This window comes from Zosterops lateralis (genome assembly GCF_965231275.1).
Source record: "Zosterops lateralis genome assembly, chromosome: 3".
Taxonomy (NCBI): Eukaryota; Metazoa; Chordata; class Aves; order Passeriformes; family Zosteropidae; genus Zosterops; species Zosterops lateralis.
This window is the reverse complement of record NC_139764.1, coordinates 80,986,527-81,003,073: the sequence shown is the minus strand read 5'-3', so window position 1 is coordinate 81,003,073 and position 16,547 is coordinate 80,986,527. Positions and strand designations below refer to the sequence as shown.

The window sequence follows — 16,547 nt, the reverse complement described above, 5'->3', positions numbered from 1 at the left end:
TCTAGTCACAAGGATGCAGGTTGAATTTGTGTATGGTATTTAGGACCTAACTGTTGCACCATTCTTGTATGCTCAAGTGCTTTCCAAATATTTACATTTCTTCTTGGCAGATAGATCATGTCAGAAATAATGCTACTTTAAAGAACATGCTTTGGACTACACAGTGTCATGTGCAAAAGGTTGGTTACCAACCTTTGATTACAATTAGCTGTAATAAAACTTCAAAGGAGTATTGTTCTGACTGAGGTTATGAAGACTTTTCCTCTTTGTTTTCCTATAGAGGGTACAGCAGTATCAACGTGTAAGTCCCCAAATGGACATACTTCACTGATAGTGACCCGTTCTCCTTAATCTTCCACCCATGTTGTTAAAGTCTAGAAATTCTTTTTCCTAACTCTGGTCATAGTGCCAGGGATTGCTGGATGTTGCATATAATTGAATTTGATTATAATAAATGAAAAAGAATATTGAAGTAAAAGCTAACTTGCATGCAATTTTTTAGTACAAATTACTTAGGAATGTTCAGAAATTGGGAGTTGTGGAAAAATAGCATTTAAGGAAGTTCTTCATTGTATAAAATCAATATCACTTTTGTGTTTATCAATCTGAGTGCAACTTGGAGAAAGAGAATTGTCACTGAGCTGGTAGCCCAGAGTCTGTCTCTTCACTATCGACTGCTCTAAGGGCAACAGCTTCCCCACCTGCAGCCTCAAGTGTTGGCCCCCTCAGGGAGTCTGTCCAAAAGGAAATGCTGCAATCTTTGTTTTTCTTACAGTGTGGAAACTTTGAAGAAGAGTAATGAACACAGAAATGCACTGCTCTATGGAATCTATTCCTTGTTGAAATCTACTGTATCCAAAAAAAAAAAAAAAAGACTGTGTTCAAGTATGTCAGTGTTTTTTAACAACTTAATTTTTTAATAAGTTTTACAGAAGATAGTTAACATTTCACAAGTCTCTTAAGTTGGCAAATTTTGTTCCTTGGCAAGGTGAGGGGAAATGTAGAGGCAGTGGTGGTATTTCTAACCTATGACTGTCAATGAAATTGGTCTGCAGATAGCTGCCAAAGCTCAGAAGAGCTTCTGAATTCCTCCGTAGCCAGGATATTGTTTCCATAATCTTCTCTCCTGGGGTTAGTGTGTTGTTTAGTTGTCACCCGTTGGATGGGCAGATGGATTCAGTTCAAAGACCTAAGTCACTGTCATTTCTGAACACATCACATTTCATGTAGATGAGCAAAGGGTGACCTGATCTTTCAAGGAATGACTCAGAGTTGTTGGTGACCAAGCAGAAGCAGTGACTGAGATACAAACGCTGTACAGGCAATTCATTTGACATAGTCTTACTGCAAGAGAACATGGACACAAAACTTCCTCTCTTGTCTTATGTGGGCTGTACAGTTCAAAGCTGTGGGAGTCCTTCCATTCAGGTGTGCTACTTGAATGTAAGATATTTATCATTCTGAAGGGGCTGACTCTAAAGCATGTGGGTCCTTTTGTGGACGTAAGAGCTACAGTTATGAGGAACCTACTCAAAACAAGTAATTTCTATCTCATTAGTGGGGGAATGGAAAATCAATTTGATTTACATCAGTAAACAAGCTTACTTAATCTAGATTTAATATTGTACTTCACCATAATTGAATTTGGTACAAAAAAAAGGGGGTAAGTGTCTTGCTGGCTGATTTCTGAAGAGAAGTTCTTAGGAGATGCAGGTTGTTCAGGGAGTCAAGTGAATCATCAGTGACAGTATGCCCTTCTGTTGCTGCCCATCTGCCTTGGATAGGACAGACCTTGTCTTCACAGTTAAGAGTTCCAGGATTTGTTATTGTTTGTTTTGCTGTTCTGTCCCTGGATAATTAATCCGCATCATTCCTACTAAGACAAAATGGGAAAACACAAGGTGTTGGTCACTTTACTGCAAGGAATAAACTTGCAGAAGTTAATGCCTGGGAATGACATTTGCATATGCATCAATTTGCATTTTGTTTGAATATGCATATGTAGGTATGTACTTTTGCATGCACACATATATATGGAGAAATACAAATATCCATATATATGTGGGTATGGGGATATATATATATGTTTATGTCTAGATACTTGAACCTTTGAATCACTGATAGATGTTAATTATCCCTCAGTAAAACCAAACCACTGATTTTAGCATTCTCAGAAGAAAAATAAAGTCCTGGTGCCTTTAGGATGCTCAAGATATGTCAGCACCTGTTGGGGCCATGTCAAAAATGCCTGCTCCTTTGTTGCAGCTGTAAATGTCTATCTTCAGTGTAAGCTAGAGTGCTGAAATCCTGGTGCTTGCTCACCTTTCTCTATTACTTTATGTTATTCCATGTGTCTGGCCTGTACTTAAAAGCTTTATTTATATACCTTACTTCAGCTAATGAGTTGTTTTGCAGAATATCAGAATAGTTATTATACCAATGTAAGATACCCACCAATATGATTGTGCTGGCTAATGGGGACATACAGTGGAGTAAAACAGTTCCCTTCCTATCTAGGAAAAAGGTAACATCAGTGTGAACAGTTTTACAAAGATTTTTATCTGACAGCTCTGACAGGGATGGCAGGGGCATTTGAAGACCTTGGTGCTGATAACTTCAAAGTTGCTTTTCTGCCTGTTTCAGAGCTCTAGGACTGAACAGCTGGCTGTATTCTGGCCTCCTCCATCACAGCTGTGAGCATTTGCCTTGGTGGGTGCTCAGGTGGGTGGGTGGGTGATACACTGGCCTGTGGAACCAAGTGTCTGCAGCGCCAGGCCATGTCTAGTTGTGCCACTGTCACAGGGGTAATGATAACTCATGGCAAGCTTCTGCTTGTGGCAAAGCCCTGAACAGCCACGCTTTCTGGCCTTCTGAATGTCCCATTTCATGGGATTGTTCTGGTGCAAACTCTGCCAGCAGGGTTTCCCTCAGAGCTTTTGTTTGTGAGAAGAGGCCTGAAACTATGAACTTGTACTTCATATTAAATGCAAATCAAAACATGATTGGGTATGTTCCATTCACACATGCTAATGTGCTTTTGCATTGGCTTTTGGATTTTTATGCTGTTACAAAAGGGCAGAATATTGTTTACCTTTGTATGTTGGGAGATGTGGCTTTTGTGATTCTTTTCACCCATCTGTGTTGCACAGGTCCTCTGAATTCACTGGACAAGTCCCACTTGAAGCAAGATAAAGTGACTCATAAAAAATTCATCAGAATTTAATAGTGGAAATTCTATTAAAGCTTTCACGAGTTTGTTTTGTTTCCTGGCATTTTCATATGGTGCAGATGATGATATTGGGTATTATCAGTGCTATTAAAACCTTCATGAATAATTATTTGGAACAATTTAATAGTAACATTACAAATCAATTAAAGACTGGTTTCTTAATCTGTGTTTTTCAGAGAAAATCAAATGGATTTTTGTGTGCCTTCATTTGAAAGGAGGCTTCCTTTGATCTGATGAACAGTAGAGCATCAGCAACTAAAACCTGTGATTAAATTGCTGCAGGGTTAGTGAAATTATTGTCCCCGTCCAATCTAAAGAAACGCAGTTCAAGTATGCATTAAACCTTTGATCTGGATCTGCATCTCCTAAGGTCAGATAGTCGTTCTGAAACATCTAATTGAGTGATCTGATAGGTTTATGTAGAAACAGAGACAGGAGTGGCATTTGAAGGATGTAGATAGCATCACATTCTTCAGTAGGAGCCAGCTTGGAAGCTAAAATTAGTTAGAAAAGAGATACAAAACTAGTCTTTGATCAAAGAAGACAGCTGCTATGAAGGTCCTGATGTGCAAGCAGTCCCTTCCTGCTCAGTCAAACTGGCTTGCCTGCAGCAAAGTCTGTTTTCTAGTAAAGGTTCCCAGTGTGAGGCCTCAGGGAGGTCTGAAATTCAGTGTGCTTATGCAGCGTGGCATTCAGCAATACCTTTGGCTGTGTGGAGGTGACTCCTGTTGACCTTACAGGAGATGTGTCTGCAGTTTATGGGATAATAGTCAGATGGCTGCTGTATTTGGGATGCACCTTGTCACTAAGAAACGGGTCTGTAGAAGTATAAAAGAAAAGAGAATTTACAGATACGGAGCTGCAAAACCACACAAGCTACACAGATATAGTTGTATTCGTTGAAAGAGAAATAATGTTGACATTTATTAATAAGGTTAGAAACCTTGTTCTGCTCAGTTGAGTCAAAGATAATTTTGTTACTGATCCAAATAATAGCAGTGGCAGTCAGCCCTGGTTTAGAAAATCCATCCTCCTAGCTTTACAAAAACATGAGAAAATGCTGAGTAACATAATCCAATTTTATCTGAAATATGACATTTGTCTCGAGCCACAAGTGCATTTTTCTTTTGCAGTTTCATATAGTGCTGAGAAAACCTGTAAATATGCAAAAAACTTAGCACAATGAATTCTGGAAAACTTGCACTGCTGTTATTTTAAAGTGCATTGTCAGGGGTGTGTCTATCTGTAGTTGGCAGAATGACACATGTGCTATGTGGATAGTAACTATCAGTAGAAAATAGCGAAAGCATTGATAACTTTATTTCACAAACTCATGTTTGAAACTCTGGGGGCATGTTGGAATCATAGTATCTCTGGTCCTTTAAGGTGAGAAAACAAGCAAATGCAAGCATAGTCCTCTTAAGGAAAGGCTAGATGTTTTTTCTAAGTGGTCAAGGGGATTTATTCCCCCAAATTCATGGAGGAGGATTAGTACCTGTTATGGGAATGATATGGCTGTGACCTTGTGTTTATGTAGGAACAGGATTCTGCACTAAACCCAGCATGCCACTGCTGGGCTAGACAGTACTGCAGTCCTCAAGCTTGCTTTAAACCTCTCCCTTGCTGGCAGGAGACTGCTGCATGTGGCATCTTATGGATCCACCTTCTGCCTCCACTGGCTCTCGTTTCGGAAGTGGCTGGAGCTGTAGTTGGGTGTACCTGGGTGTTGGGCTATGGGCCCTAAGTGACAAAATGCAGAGGGTGCAGCTCATTGTTATGGCAGGAGATGGCCCGATGAACTTGTTGTATCATGAGCTGACAGAACTAAGACCCCACCCAGATGAAACAAGGCTACGTGCTTGTTAAGTCTCAGGGACTGTTAGGTGTTTTTTATCCATTCTGATGGATAAATACTCTTATGCCACTGGGTTTTGCTGCTTAAAGCTAATGAGAAGGAAGAAACATGACCTACTTTTTTTAGTGCTGAAAATTTTCTTTTATATCTCATTTGCAGTAAATACAGAAAATACAGCTGGGAATGCTTTATTAATTGTGACAAAACAATGTGACTGATAAATACAGAGAACTAGTTCAAAAACTTTCTGTGTTCTGCTGACTCACCTCATCACAAAAAAAAGTCAGTTCTGTGTTTTCATCTTGAAAGTTCAAGTGGTAAACATGTTACATTGTAGGAAATGTGTGTGAATCTCTTCTTAGGGGGATTTTTTGTTTTTAAAATTTATTTTCTTCACAGAATTTAGAGTAGAATGGAATATTTTAGTTGGAAGTAGCCTACAATGGTCATCAATCCAACTGCTTGACCACATCAGGGCTCACCAGAACTTAATTAAAGCACATTGTTAATGGCATTGTCTAAATGTGTCTTAAACAATGACAAGCTAGGAAGCCTTTTCCAGTGTTTGATTACATGTGAGGAAAGGCTTCCTTGTGACGACAAGTTTGAACCTCCCTTGAGAAAGATACTAAACATCCCATCACTGGATACCAGGCAGAAGAGGTCAGCACCTCCCTTCCCCTCCTCAGCAAACTGTAGGGAGTCATGAAGTTGCCCATCAGCCTCCCTTTCTCCACACTAAACAAGCCCAAGGCTCTCAGGTGCTTCTTACAGGACATTCCTTCCAGCTTCACCAGGTTTGTTGCCTTCCTCTGGATGCATTCAAAGACCTTCACATTCTTCCTAAACTATGGGGCCCAGAACTGTTCATGCACTGGGATAATCACCCCTGGATTGGCTGGTGGTGCTGTGCTTGGTGAACCCAAGGATGTGGGTTGCCCTCTTGGCTGCCAGGGCACACTGCTGAATATCAGAGCATTTGCTTACTTTCCAAAACCTGCTTTATAAGGCTGCTCTCTTTGGTGCTATTTCAGTGAAATTTAATCAATTACCAAATATTTAATGCTTTAGGAAAATAAAGAAACAAAATGGATTAATTATGTTTTGCTTCCCAACCAAGCAAGCTGATGCACATAACCAAGCAACATCTCTAAATCCCTGTTTTTAGCTATAGCCGTTTTGCATTCCCATGTGCAAACTATTCCCCACTTTGCTTACTCTGCACAACTATGACACTGAAAGATCAACTTTCTGTTCATCTGTGCAGGACTGAATTTCCAATAGTTTAGACTTGACAGTTCTCATCTACCTTGCTGGGCTGGGACTTTGCTGGGGAGCAAAGGATATTCCTCAGAATCAAATAACTTGGAGAAATCAGAAGAAATAAACATGAATAAATGTAATATAGCATGAAGATCAGAGGAAAAACTTGCATTTAGTTAGTAGGAACTGAAAAATAGTTGAAATTATAAGGATTGCAGTTATCATACTTGTATTTATGTATATGTCTTTTGAAAGGGAAGATATATGCTGCTTGTTGAAAGGGTTTCTTTCATGATGCAAAATACTTGCTATAAATATGCCACTTTGACTAAAGGGAGTAGTACAAGGAGGAGTTAAATGTAGAATGCCAAGCAGAGATTTAAATTATTCTCTGGCATCTTTAAAAGGTTTCTGCTGGAAAAATGCATGAAAATAACACTTTCATTTAACCACTCTCTTGAACTACTGAAACATATGGTAAATTGCAAACAAAAACATCTATCTATTGAAAGAAGTTAGCTGCCAGCTAAGATTTGAATTGTTAGCCTTTTGAAGCAATAGTCTAGCCCTGCAGGATGGTTCCATCAGGAGAAGTTCTTGATAGCTGAGGATATGTTTTACGAATCCCTGAGATCTTCCAAGCTGGTCAAAGTTTCTCCTGTCTCTTGTGCTAACCACCAAGATCCTCAGCTTTGTTCAAAAGGAAAAAAAAGGTCCTAACACATAATTCTAATAATTCTGACTTTTTTGCTCACTGTTGGCTGAGAGATTTTTAAAATCAAATGAAGTTATGGGCAAGCTCTGGTAATCTGCCCTCTGTTTTAGTTAGAGGTGAAGAACTGTTGAAGAACCAACATGCTTTCCCAGCATCCTCACAAGAAAATACCTATGACGAGGAAAGATCCTGTATCTGTAGCAAAAGTATTATTTCAAGCATGCATTTTATCAAATAAAAATGTTTTCAGGATAGTATAATTCCACAGATTCTTCCTGTAGGTTATATCTAAACTGGCAGCAGACTTTGCAAGCTCCTGTACTACAACAACCAGCTTCGCATCCTGACCTTTAATCTGGCGGTCACCTGCTGCTTGCCAGGCTGGGCAGGGAATCTTCTGGCCATGTTATTTGGTCTGCATGGAGTCCTTTGGCTCTTAGTCTGTCTCACTGATTTGGAGCTGCCTGTACCCTCAGTGAGACTTCCAAGTTCTGGTTCAATTCCTGCTGTGCAGTCTACAAGTTTCACTTTGTTTTAGCCATTTCTTATTTCCACAGCAATGCTGTATTTTTTAGTTTCACATTGATGCAATAGAAAAAAAATCACACCATTAATTGGCAGATAGATACAGCATCAATGCCATTCTTATTCTTTTGATGAGGAAGCAAGGAGTTAAAATTTGGGGTGCATAGCATCTGTTTTCCTACAGTCCATCAGAGACTCCTGTGTAAATGGATTTTCAACGCTATAAGAACACATTGTCTCTACTGCAAGAAGAAAATTATATAATCACTTACTTTATTTGTGTACATTGGTGGCAAGTCTTGTTTCCCAAAATACAGAAGAATTCAAAAGAAGTAGACTCAGGGATGACTTCAGAGGCTTTTTCAGCTGCACACATCTCAAAGCCACCCTATGTGGCACTGTCTCTAGGTGATTTTTCTGTAGAACGTTGTCTTCCTCTCTTGGTCTTCTCCCTTTTTCTGTTTCTTCCATTTTTGTCTCTCCTTTTCCCTTTGTGCTTATTGAAACCATACCTTGTAAACTTGTGAGCAAACTCCCGTTATCTCTTGTTTTTAGCAGTGATAGTTACTTGCTCAGAGAACAATGATTTCAGAAAAACTGCCTTAAATAATAAACTTTTCCCCTTATCTTGTGATAGACATATGTGAACACAGAAATAGATTTGAATGTGTTTATTAGAGTGCAGCATCTGGCTAGGAAAATATGAGGCTAGCAGGCATTGGGCAAGGAGCAGTTTAACTGTCTTTGTAGCTTTATAGAAAATGTTTTCATTTGCTGACTGCTTGTGATTAAGAATCTCTTAAAAACCAAACCTGTCTCAAATTTTAATTGCATTTCTTAAATAGTGGATTCTTTTCAAAGTTACCATGCAAATATTGCCAAGAAGCAAAGGTATGCAGAGTCCTTGGCTAAGCAGTATTCAGCAGCTCCCAGAGACCTGCAGACTGGTTTTGCATAAAGCTGAACAGATTGCCCTCCCAGTGTAATAGTGTTTTCATATTGTGTGTCCTTAATTATGTCTCTGTGTGCAAGCGGAAAGTTGCTGCTAGCAGGAGACCAGGGCAGTGCTGGCTGCACATGGCCACTGTTCACACACCGTTCTGTTTCTCTTCAGGTTGAAAAGTTCTGTAGTTAATTTTTAAGATATTGAGACTTTCCTTTTTTTGAGGATGAAGGATTCAGGTGCTTTTAGCTATTTGGAGGCCTGTTATGAGAAGACAGGGTTTTCCTTCTGTCAGATGCAATGAGGTATTTGCTAAGTGGAGGGCCACTCACTTTATTTTCAGAAATAGTTATGCAATGCTGATTTTTGTTTATTTTTATTTTAAAATTTTCTTCTCTGTTAACCTTCTTCTCTTCATCATGGCTTCTCATCCTTTTCTTGTATGTACATAGCTGAGTTGTATTTTCTTGTGCCAAGAACAATGAAGTAATCATATGAACCTTTGTAAAGTTCTGTCTCAGTGCTGCCATTTCACTGCAATAAAAATTGCCAGGGGTCAGTTATGCTGTCTTTCCCTTGCCAGGGGTCAGTTATGCTGTCTTTCCCTAAGTCAGGCAAAGAAAAGAGAAATTTGGCAGAAAATCTCTGTCAGTACTGGTCTCAAATGTAACAGGACCATGAGGATTTGCATTTCAAGCTTGTGAATGCATGGGATAGTTTTTTGTTGCTTCTTTATGAGAACAGAAACATAGTGGAAACATAAGAAGAGAATGCTGTTAACACAGTTTAAAATTCTGTTCATTTAATGTGTTTAGAGCTTGTATCTGTTTGTTAAAGCATTGTATCTTCTTATTATCTGAGAGTATATGTTAAGTCACAACTGTGTGAGAACTGAAGTAATCCTCTGCGGTAGCTATTTACATCTGCATTTTACACTGCAACAGTCTCTTTGGTTATGTTTGCATGACTTGTAAAGGCAGAGGCTTACATATAATATTTTCAGTTGTGGGAGTGAGTTGAGCTTGTGTTTATGTAACACAAATGCTGCTTATGCAGTTCATATTTCAAATACCTGTAGCTGGTCATGCTTTAGCCACTGCAGAGCCATTTTCTTAGGATGCAGTTTTGTTCCTGATATAAACTGATGAGATTGTGGTGCTGACATTATTGATGCTCCTTCCCTTGTTCCCCTGGTTCCTGCATTATGCTTACGTGAGGGAAGCTGCAGGAGCTACTTGGCAGGAGGGAGGACTATTGTGTCATCTCAGTGACAGCCTGCAGTGAGATCTGCTGAGTTGTATCATCAAACTGCACCATAAAGGTGCCCCTGCCAACTGCAATGCATTCAGTTTTTGGCTGAGTCAGTGGGTTGATAACGTGGCTGATGCATTTCTGGAGTGAGAGCAGGTGTATGGAAAGACTAACCAAATTAAAAAAAAAAAAAAAAAAAAAAAAAAGGAAGGAAATTAGCAGGACTATCTCCATCTTTAGATGCACAGGTGTGCCAGACTGTGAAACAAGTATTTGAGGTAAACTTAGACATGCATTCAATTCTTGTTTTTTAAATGTCAGGCTTCTAAAATGTGCTGGTGGTCTGACAAACCAGCTTAGAAGATAACTTCGTGAGGCTTTGTTCTCACTCACCATGTGTGGTCTGAATATTTTTTTTTTGGTGGGGGGGATTTTGTGTTAGAAAAATGGCTATTTGTTCTTTGGATCTGTCTGGAATGAGTGGACAGTTTAGGCTAGGCTTTCAGTTCCAAGAGGATGAGACTGTAAAACAGTTCTGCACATCTCAGTCACCAGCCAATGCGTGGAGTGGTACCTGCTGTCATTTCCTCCACTTGCAGGCAGGAGGACAAAAACCCAGGGAGTGCCTTATCTCCAGAAAGTGGGGGATGTAGAGTTTACAGCAGAGGACCAACCTTCCACATCCACTTTGTGAGCTCTAGACACTCAGCAACATTCCTCCTATTGACACTGAAGAAATCTGAAACTGAGAATGTGTGTGCTTTGTCCCATTTATATTAACTGGGCTAATGGTAAAAGGCAGAGAAGTTCTCTTTAATCATGGCACAGTTCCTATTAACATTGCAACTTGTGTTGTCTTGCATGTAGTAGAGTAGAAGTAGTATTTGTTTATCCTATCTGAGTTAGATAAATCCTGGACTACTGAGATTTTTGCAAGGTATTGAATATCTTGGTTAAAATAGTATAGAAATAGTATGAAATGCAGCTGAATTTTAGTAATGAAGAGGCCACAGGCTATGCTCCTCTAGTTCAGCAGCTGTCAATAGGGAAGCCTTTCTAGGACAGGAGAACTTCTGAAAACAGGCTCAGGAACCATAGACAGACCAAAAAAGAAGGAAACTGTCACTTGTGGGAAGTGATGAGAAGCTTCCAGGGAACTTTGGATAGAGGATGTAATCTGATTTTTCTAAACTTCTGCTCTAACCTGGACATGATTTTCCTGGTAACATCCTCATTTTCTCATTCTGCTACTAAATGAGCAATAAGATTTCTCTTGCTATTGGAGATCACTGTTCAGCTTAGCTGGGAGATACGATATTTGTGTGGGAAACAGAAATCTTAGAACAGATTTTAGTCTGGGCAAACATGTGGAAAGTGAAGTGGCTGAAGTGAGGTAGATTCTGAACAGAAGCAAGCAAATATTTCAAGACAGTCAGTTAATTGTGGGAACAATTTGCGAAGATGAGCTCTCTTATTATCAATTCAGCGATGGAGCTTAGAGGGGAAAAGAAGTCTGAAGAAACCCTTTACTCCTAAGAGGAATTAATTCAAGGATGCTGAGTCAGAACAGTGGTCCCACGTGGACTGCCCTGAGTATGTCTTTGAAATGTTTCTCCAAAGCAGTCTGAAAATGTATCCTCCTGTTACCTGTTGCAAATTAAGAAATAGATATATAAAGGAATGAAAGTATAAAGAAATTGAAACTAGGACAGAAAAACAGAATACTTTAGCTGTAATAGACTTGTTTTATAAATCGGGTTACTGATTAAGTGATTAGCTCGTTTTAGCAGTTTTATGTATCACAATGGACATCCTATTTTTGCTGCTTTTTAATCCTAATAAAGATACCAGCTCTGAATTGAAGGATAAAATTGAGTTGTCTCTGGGGATTTTTTCCAATCTTAGTTTTGTGAATAGAAATATATTAACAATAAAACCAAACCCAGATAAATGATGTTCAGAAAAGAATTACCCTGCTAAAAATAGGGGATGCAAACGTTGGACTATAATAGCAGACCATTAACTCCATCAGAGTTTTCTCACTGCATTTAAAGATAGATTAAGATCATATTACATAAAGATTTTCCTCTGAAACTTCACAGTGGATATATGTTTTGAAGGTGTATTTTACAAAGTCTATTTTTACCCAAAATATTTTGATGCTGAAGCAGTCTGTCATGTGAGATTACAAATGCTCTCCCAAAGCAGTGTATGAATAGCCATAAACTGAGTTTTTCTTAACATGGTACCTCAGAGATACCTCAGAGGTATCTCTGACAATGAGGTTTTTTTTTTCAGGTTCCTTTCAGTTGCATTAGACCTGAGAAACCTTGGAAGCAGCAAGATACTTTACAAAGAGTATTATCCACCTCTAGTTTGTCAAGTGAGGGTGCATTTTTCTCCACTGGGCTCTTGACAGGACAGGCTAAGAAGGAAGTGAGGACTGACACTGTCCTTTGTGCCGTGTTTGTTCCACATTCCCTGTGGCCAAACTGGGAGCTTTTAGGGCTCTGGGTGAGCACGGATGAGAGTTGCAGGCAGGATTGTGAGGCTGACGCACTTCTGCGGCACAGATCCAGTTGTGGACAGAGACAAAGGTCCTGTGGTTTTCTTGGGGAATAATCAGCTGGCTGCTGTTGTGACAGATGCTCTGAGCATCCATCTTGAACAACAAGGCGTAATTTAATAGGATTTTACATACAACTAATGCTCTTGTTTCAGTTTATAGGCCTGAATTGAATAAATTGGGGAGGAGAAAATGCTGGTTTTTTTGGCTTGAAATTTTCAGGCTATTTTGTTTAGGTTTATGCAGCTGGTACATCCACAGCTGATATCTCATACAGATGTCATGTGGAGAATTGTAAGGCTTATGGCTAAAAAAACTGAAAACCCCAATTTACTTCACTTCAACATCTTAATTAGTTTTATAAAAATAAAATGAGGCATTAGGAAATTTATGCTTGTGGAAGAATTCTAATGGTGTGAACTGTAGAATAATAGGGAACTGACTAGGTCTAAGTTGCTCCGTTTACAGGAGTCAGCAGATCAAAATGGTCCATGTGGATACACCTGTACTGGTGTGTTTCCTGGCCTTGAGAATGGAATGCTCTGGTACTCTGGAACTGTTTGAAGAATGCTTGCTGGCACAGTCAGCTTTGGCCAAGGCTAACTTAGAGTCTCACAAGCAGCCCGTGGCCATGATTTAGATGTTACAGCCTGCCAGGGATCATTCCCAGTGTGCAGTTTGCAAGCAGCAGCTTTGAGAGGCTGCAGGTGTAATAGCTTTGGCCAGAGGATGCCAGTTGGCCTTGGGGCCAGAGGGCTGGCCCAGCCACTCTGGAGTTTGCTGATTGCTCTGACCGGTGCAGCAGAGCATTTCATGTGAGTTTTAGCAGCACTTCACTATAAGGAAATGACCTCTCCCACATATAATTTTAGACATCTCCTTTCTGTTTAACAAGATATTTAATATTTGCATTAGGACTATCTCAGTCTCTCTTGTGTTCTTTTGTGGCTTCCCTTTTTGTTGAAAGGCAGAGGAAAATATTTTTGTCTTTCACTTTTACAGTTTGAATTTTTAGGGATGTAGTAAAAGGTGTGTTGCCTTTGGTACCACCAAGTGATGTTGATGCAGTAATTTTGCTGTTGTTGATAATGCATTTGTTGCATGCAAGTTTAGGAGCTGCCTTCTCTATGAAACAGTGATTCTTTCACATATGCCTAAAAAACTGTACCAGTGTGTGCAAATAAAGGAAAAAGAATAAGACACCGTGACACAAATTTACTGTGCAGTCCACTTCTTAAGAAAGACAGTAATTGTTTGAAAGCTTTGTACTTGTAGTTTCTTGGGATGGCTGCCTTATTTCAAGGAAATAAGAATTCCATCAGTATTGCTTTCAAATTTATGTATTTTTGTGATGCATTTAGGTAGATAGACTTGGTTGTGTGACAGGAGCAACTAGCACGTGCATTTTGAAAATCCTCTGATTTCCAAATAGTATCTAGGTCATATGATACCCACAGGCATGATTCATCCACCTGGGCTTTATGCCAGCCAGCAACTGCATGGATAAGACACTCCAGGAGTACTGTAAAATTATTACAGCTGAGTTTTTTTTCAAATAACACTGTGATGATAGCTGTAAAAAATATGGCATGTGATTTATAGTTCCTTTCTGAAAGTATTAATTTCATTAGGTTGATGCAAAAAATACACAGACTTCCATTTCAAAGGTTACTGTCTTGATGTAAAGTCCTATTTGAGGCAGAGGTTGTCTTTACCTGAGTGTATCTTCTTGAAGCCCAGCTAGCTCTTAAGGGCTAATCTTAATCTCATAGAATTGTTAAGGTTGAAAAAAACCTCTGAGATCATTAAGTCCAACCAATCTTAACTACAATGAAATAAAACCTGCCAATGTTCTGCCTCTTTGTATAAAGATGATACTCTCTTTGAGGGGCAGAAACCCCATACATTTAATACAAACCTCATGCTTTTTTTTTAACAAAAAAGTTCATTTTCAAGAGATGACATCATGCTTACTTTCAGGCATGTGTATTATGCTGGCAGATACTCTTACCTAGATATTCAACAAGCCTTGCTTGGGAAACTGTTGAACTGCATTTTAAAAAACATGTAGGTGTCTAGAAAAACAAAAATGTGTGTAGCTGGGGTGGTTTTTTTTTTTTTTTTTTTCAGATGTACTGACATGTTTATCTCAATGAACACTTTTAGGAGTAAATTCTTCTCAAACTTGCCAGGTTATTTACCTTGCATTTTTAGGTGCCTGTGTACTTTAAAAATGTGGCCCCTAATGTCTTTGAAAACCAACTGCCTCTTTTAACATCTGCTTCTGAAGAGACCCTTACAGTTTGCTTTTTAAAAATGTCTTTAGAAGGTAAAGGCTGAAATTACCAAAGCTGAATTAAACAGACAGTCTTATACAATTGAAGAAGTATAACCTTTGCCAACATGTAAAGAAACAGCAGTGCTTAACTTTTATGAAAGTTTGAAAAAAAATATTTTCTCCTTTGTCTTTCTGAGTTTGTGCCTTCCCATCCTATGAAAGTGGGATGGGAGAGGAGGAATGTTCTCAGATTTGTAAGCGTGTCTGTGTTGTGGAGGACTTGCTCTGACTCTAGGTTTTTTATTTTTCCTTCTTCTATCTAGATAAAGAAGAGGCAACAGGATGTGGTGAGGTTTCTAGAAGCCAATCGCATAGAGTTCGAAGAAGTGGATATCACCATGTCAGAGGAGAAGAGACAGTGGATGTATAAAAATATTCCTGAGGACAGGCAGCCTGCACAAGGCAATCCACTGCCACCACAGATATTCAGCGATGACCGGTACTGTGGGGTAAGTAGCTGTTATGGCTCTCACTGGACAAGATATTAGTACACTCAGCTGGCCATTCAAACGTGGGGCTTTCTCTACTAGAATCTGAATTGATGGGGTAATAGGATCAGGTAATGATCATGCAGGGAAAATTCAGGTCATTCTTCTGTAAATCCTAGGGCTGTCTAGGGGATTCCCTTCAGGAATGTAAAAATCAGAAATGTCACAAGCTTCATGCACAACCTGTTGATGGTAAAGTGCCTGGTGAGACAGACCACTGTAAGCTGGGAATTTGTGATGTTCTTATTGCTTGGATATAATCCAAGCACAAAAATTCAGTAGGAAGTCTGTCTTTGGCACAGTAAATGAGAACACTGGCTAGATTGAGTTTTATTGTTACTGTAATTAAGCTCCTTCTCTGCTGCTGTCGCAGTGTAAATTTTGCTTATGGTCAGAGTGTCTTTATGCAATCAGAGTATTTAGGATAAATGAACACTATTTGCTGTAAATCTGACTACAGGTTGATGAGTGGGCTGTTTTTTTGGTGTAAGCGTCTGCATCCACCAGTGCAAGCTGAAGCAATAGCCTTTGATATGTACATCCAAAGTGGTTCTGACTTAGTCCCTGCCAGATTCAACTGCTCAGGTCTGATGAGAGCCTGTTGACTGCAGTGCAATTGTTAGCTTAATGCAGGAAGCATATAAAAAGTGATTTAGGATCCTCTGCAACAAAGAGAATGGGTATGATGCAGCAACTAATTGGTTTCTCGAAGCAAAGTATTTAACATCCTTCCCACGTGCTTTGTATTGGCCTTACTTGTTTACCTCAGCAGTATAACTATTATCTTCTTACTTCCAGGTAAGGTAAGTCAATCAAAGAAATGTATCTGGGACGTGGAAGGGATTATTACCCTTGCTTATGGATCAGCCCCTCACTTACAAATAACAACCTTTACATTGTTCGTGTGATTTTAGTTTGCCTGGGAAAGACAACATTTTAAGCTGTTGTTTCTTACTCTTTCAGATTGCCTTTATAGAGTGTTTTAACCTAGTCTTAGAAGTTGCTCTTTGGAATTAGCAAGGCCGAAGATGTCATGCAACATGTGAGATGATCTCATTAATCTGTCTGCTGAGCTGATAGCCATTTTGGTTGAGCAGACTTAATCCTATTACTAGACTTCACTGTCTACATGAACATCTTTAAAGAGCAAACATGCTTTGGAAGGAACTATGTTTTCTAGGATGAAGGAGAAAGGATGTGCAGGATCTCCAACAGTCATGAGTTAGCCTGCTGCATTAGTTAAAGAAGTTATTAGATAATAGAGTGGAGGTGAAACATTATGCAGAAGGCAAAGGAGATCAGTGCTGGGAAGGGGGGTAAAATATTACAATTAGATAAAAGTCAGCAAACCTTGCACATCTTGTCTCTCTTTGT

General features: G+C 39.3%; 1 protein-coding gene across 4 annotated transcripts in view; it reads left to right on the top strand.

Moving 5' to 3' along the window:
• The window catches only part of SH3BGRL2 (SH3 domain binding glutamate rich protein like 2), a 40,437-nt gene that overhangs the window by 7,811 nt on the left and 16,079 nt on the right, over window positions 1–16,547 (top strand). For all 4 annotated transcript variants that reach the window (XM_083858465.1, XM_083858462.1, XM_083858463.1 and 1 more), the window contains exon 2: window positions 14,949–15,134. In XM_083858465.1, coding sequence (XP_083714591.1) covers window positions 14,949–15,134 — 186 coding nt within the window. The remainder of the gene's footprint in view (window positions 1–14,948; window positions 15,135–16,547) is intronic.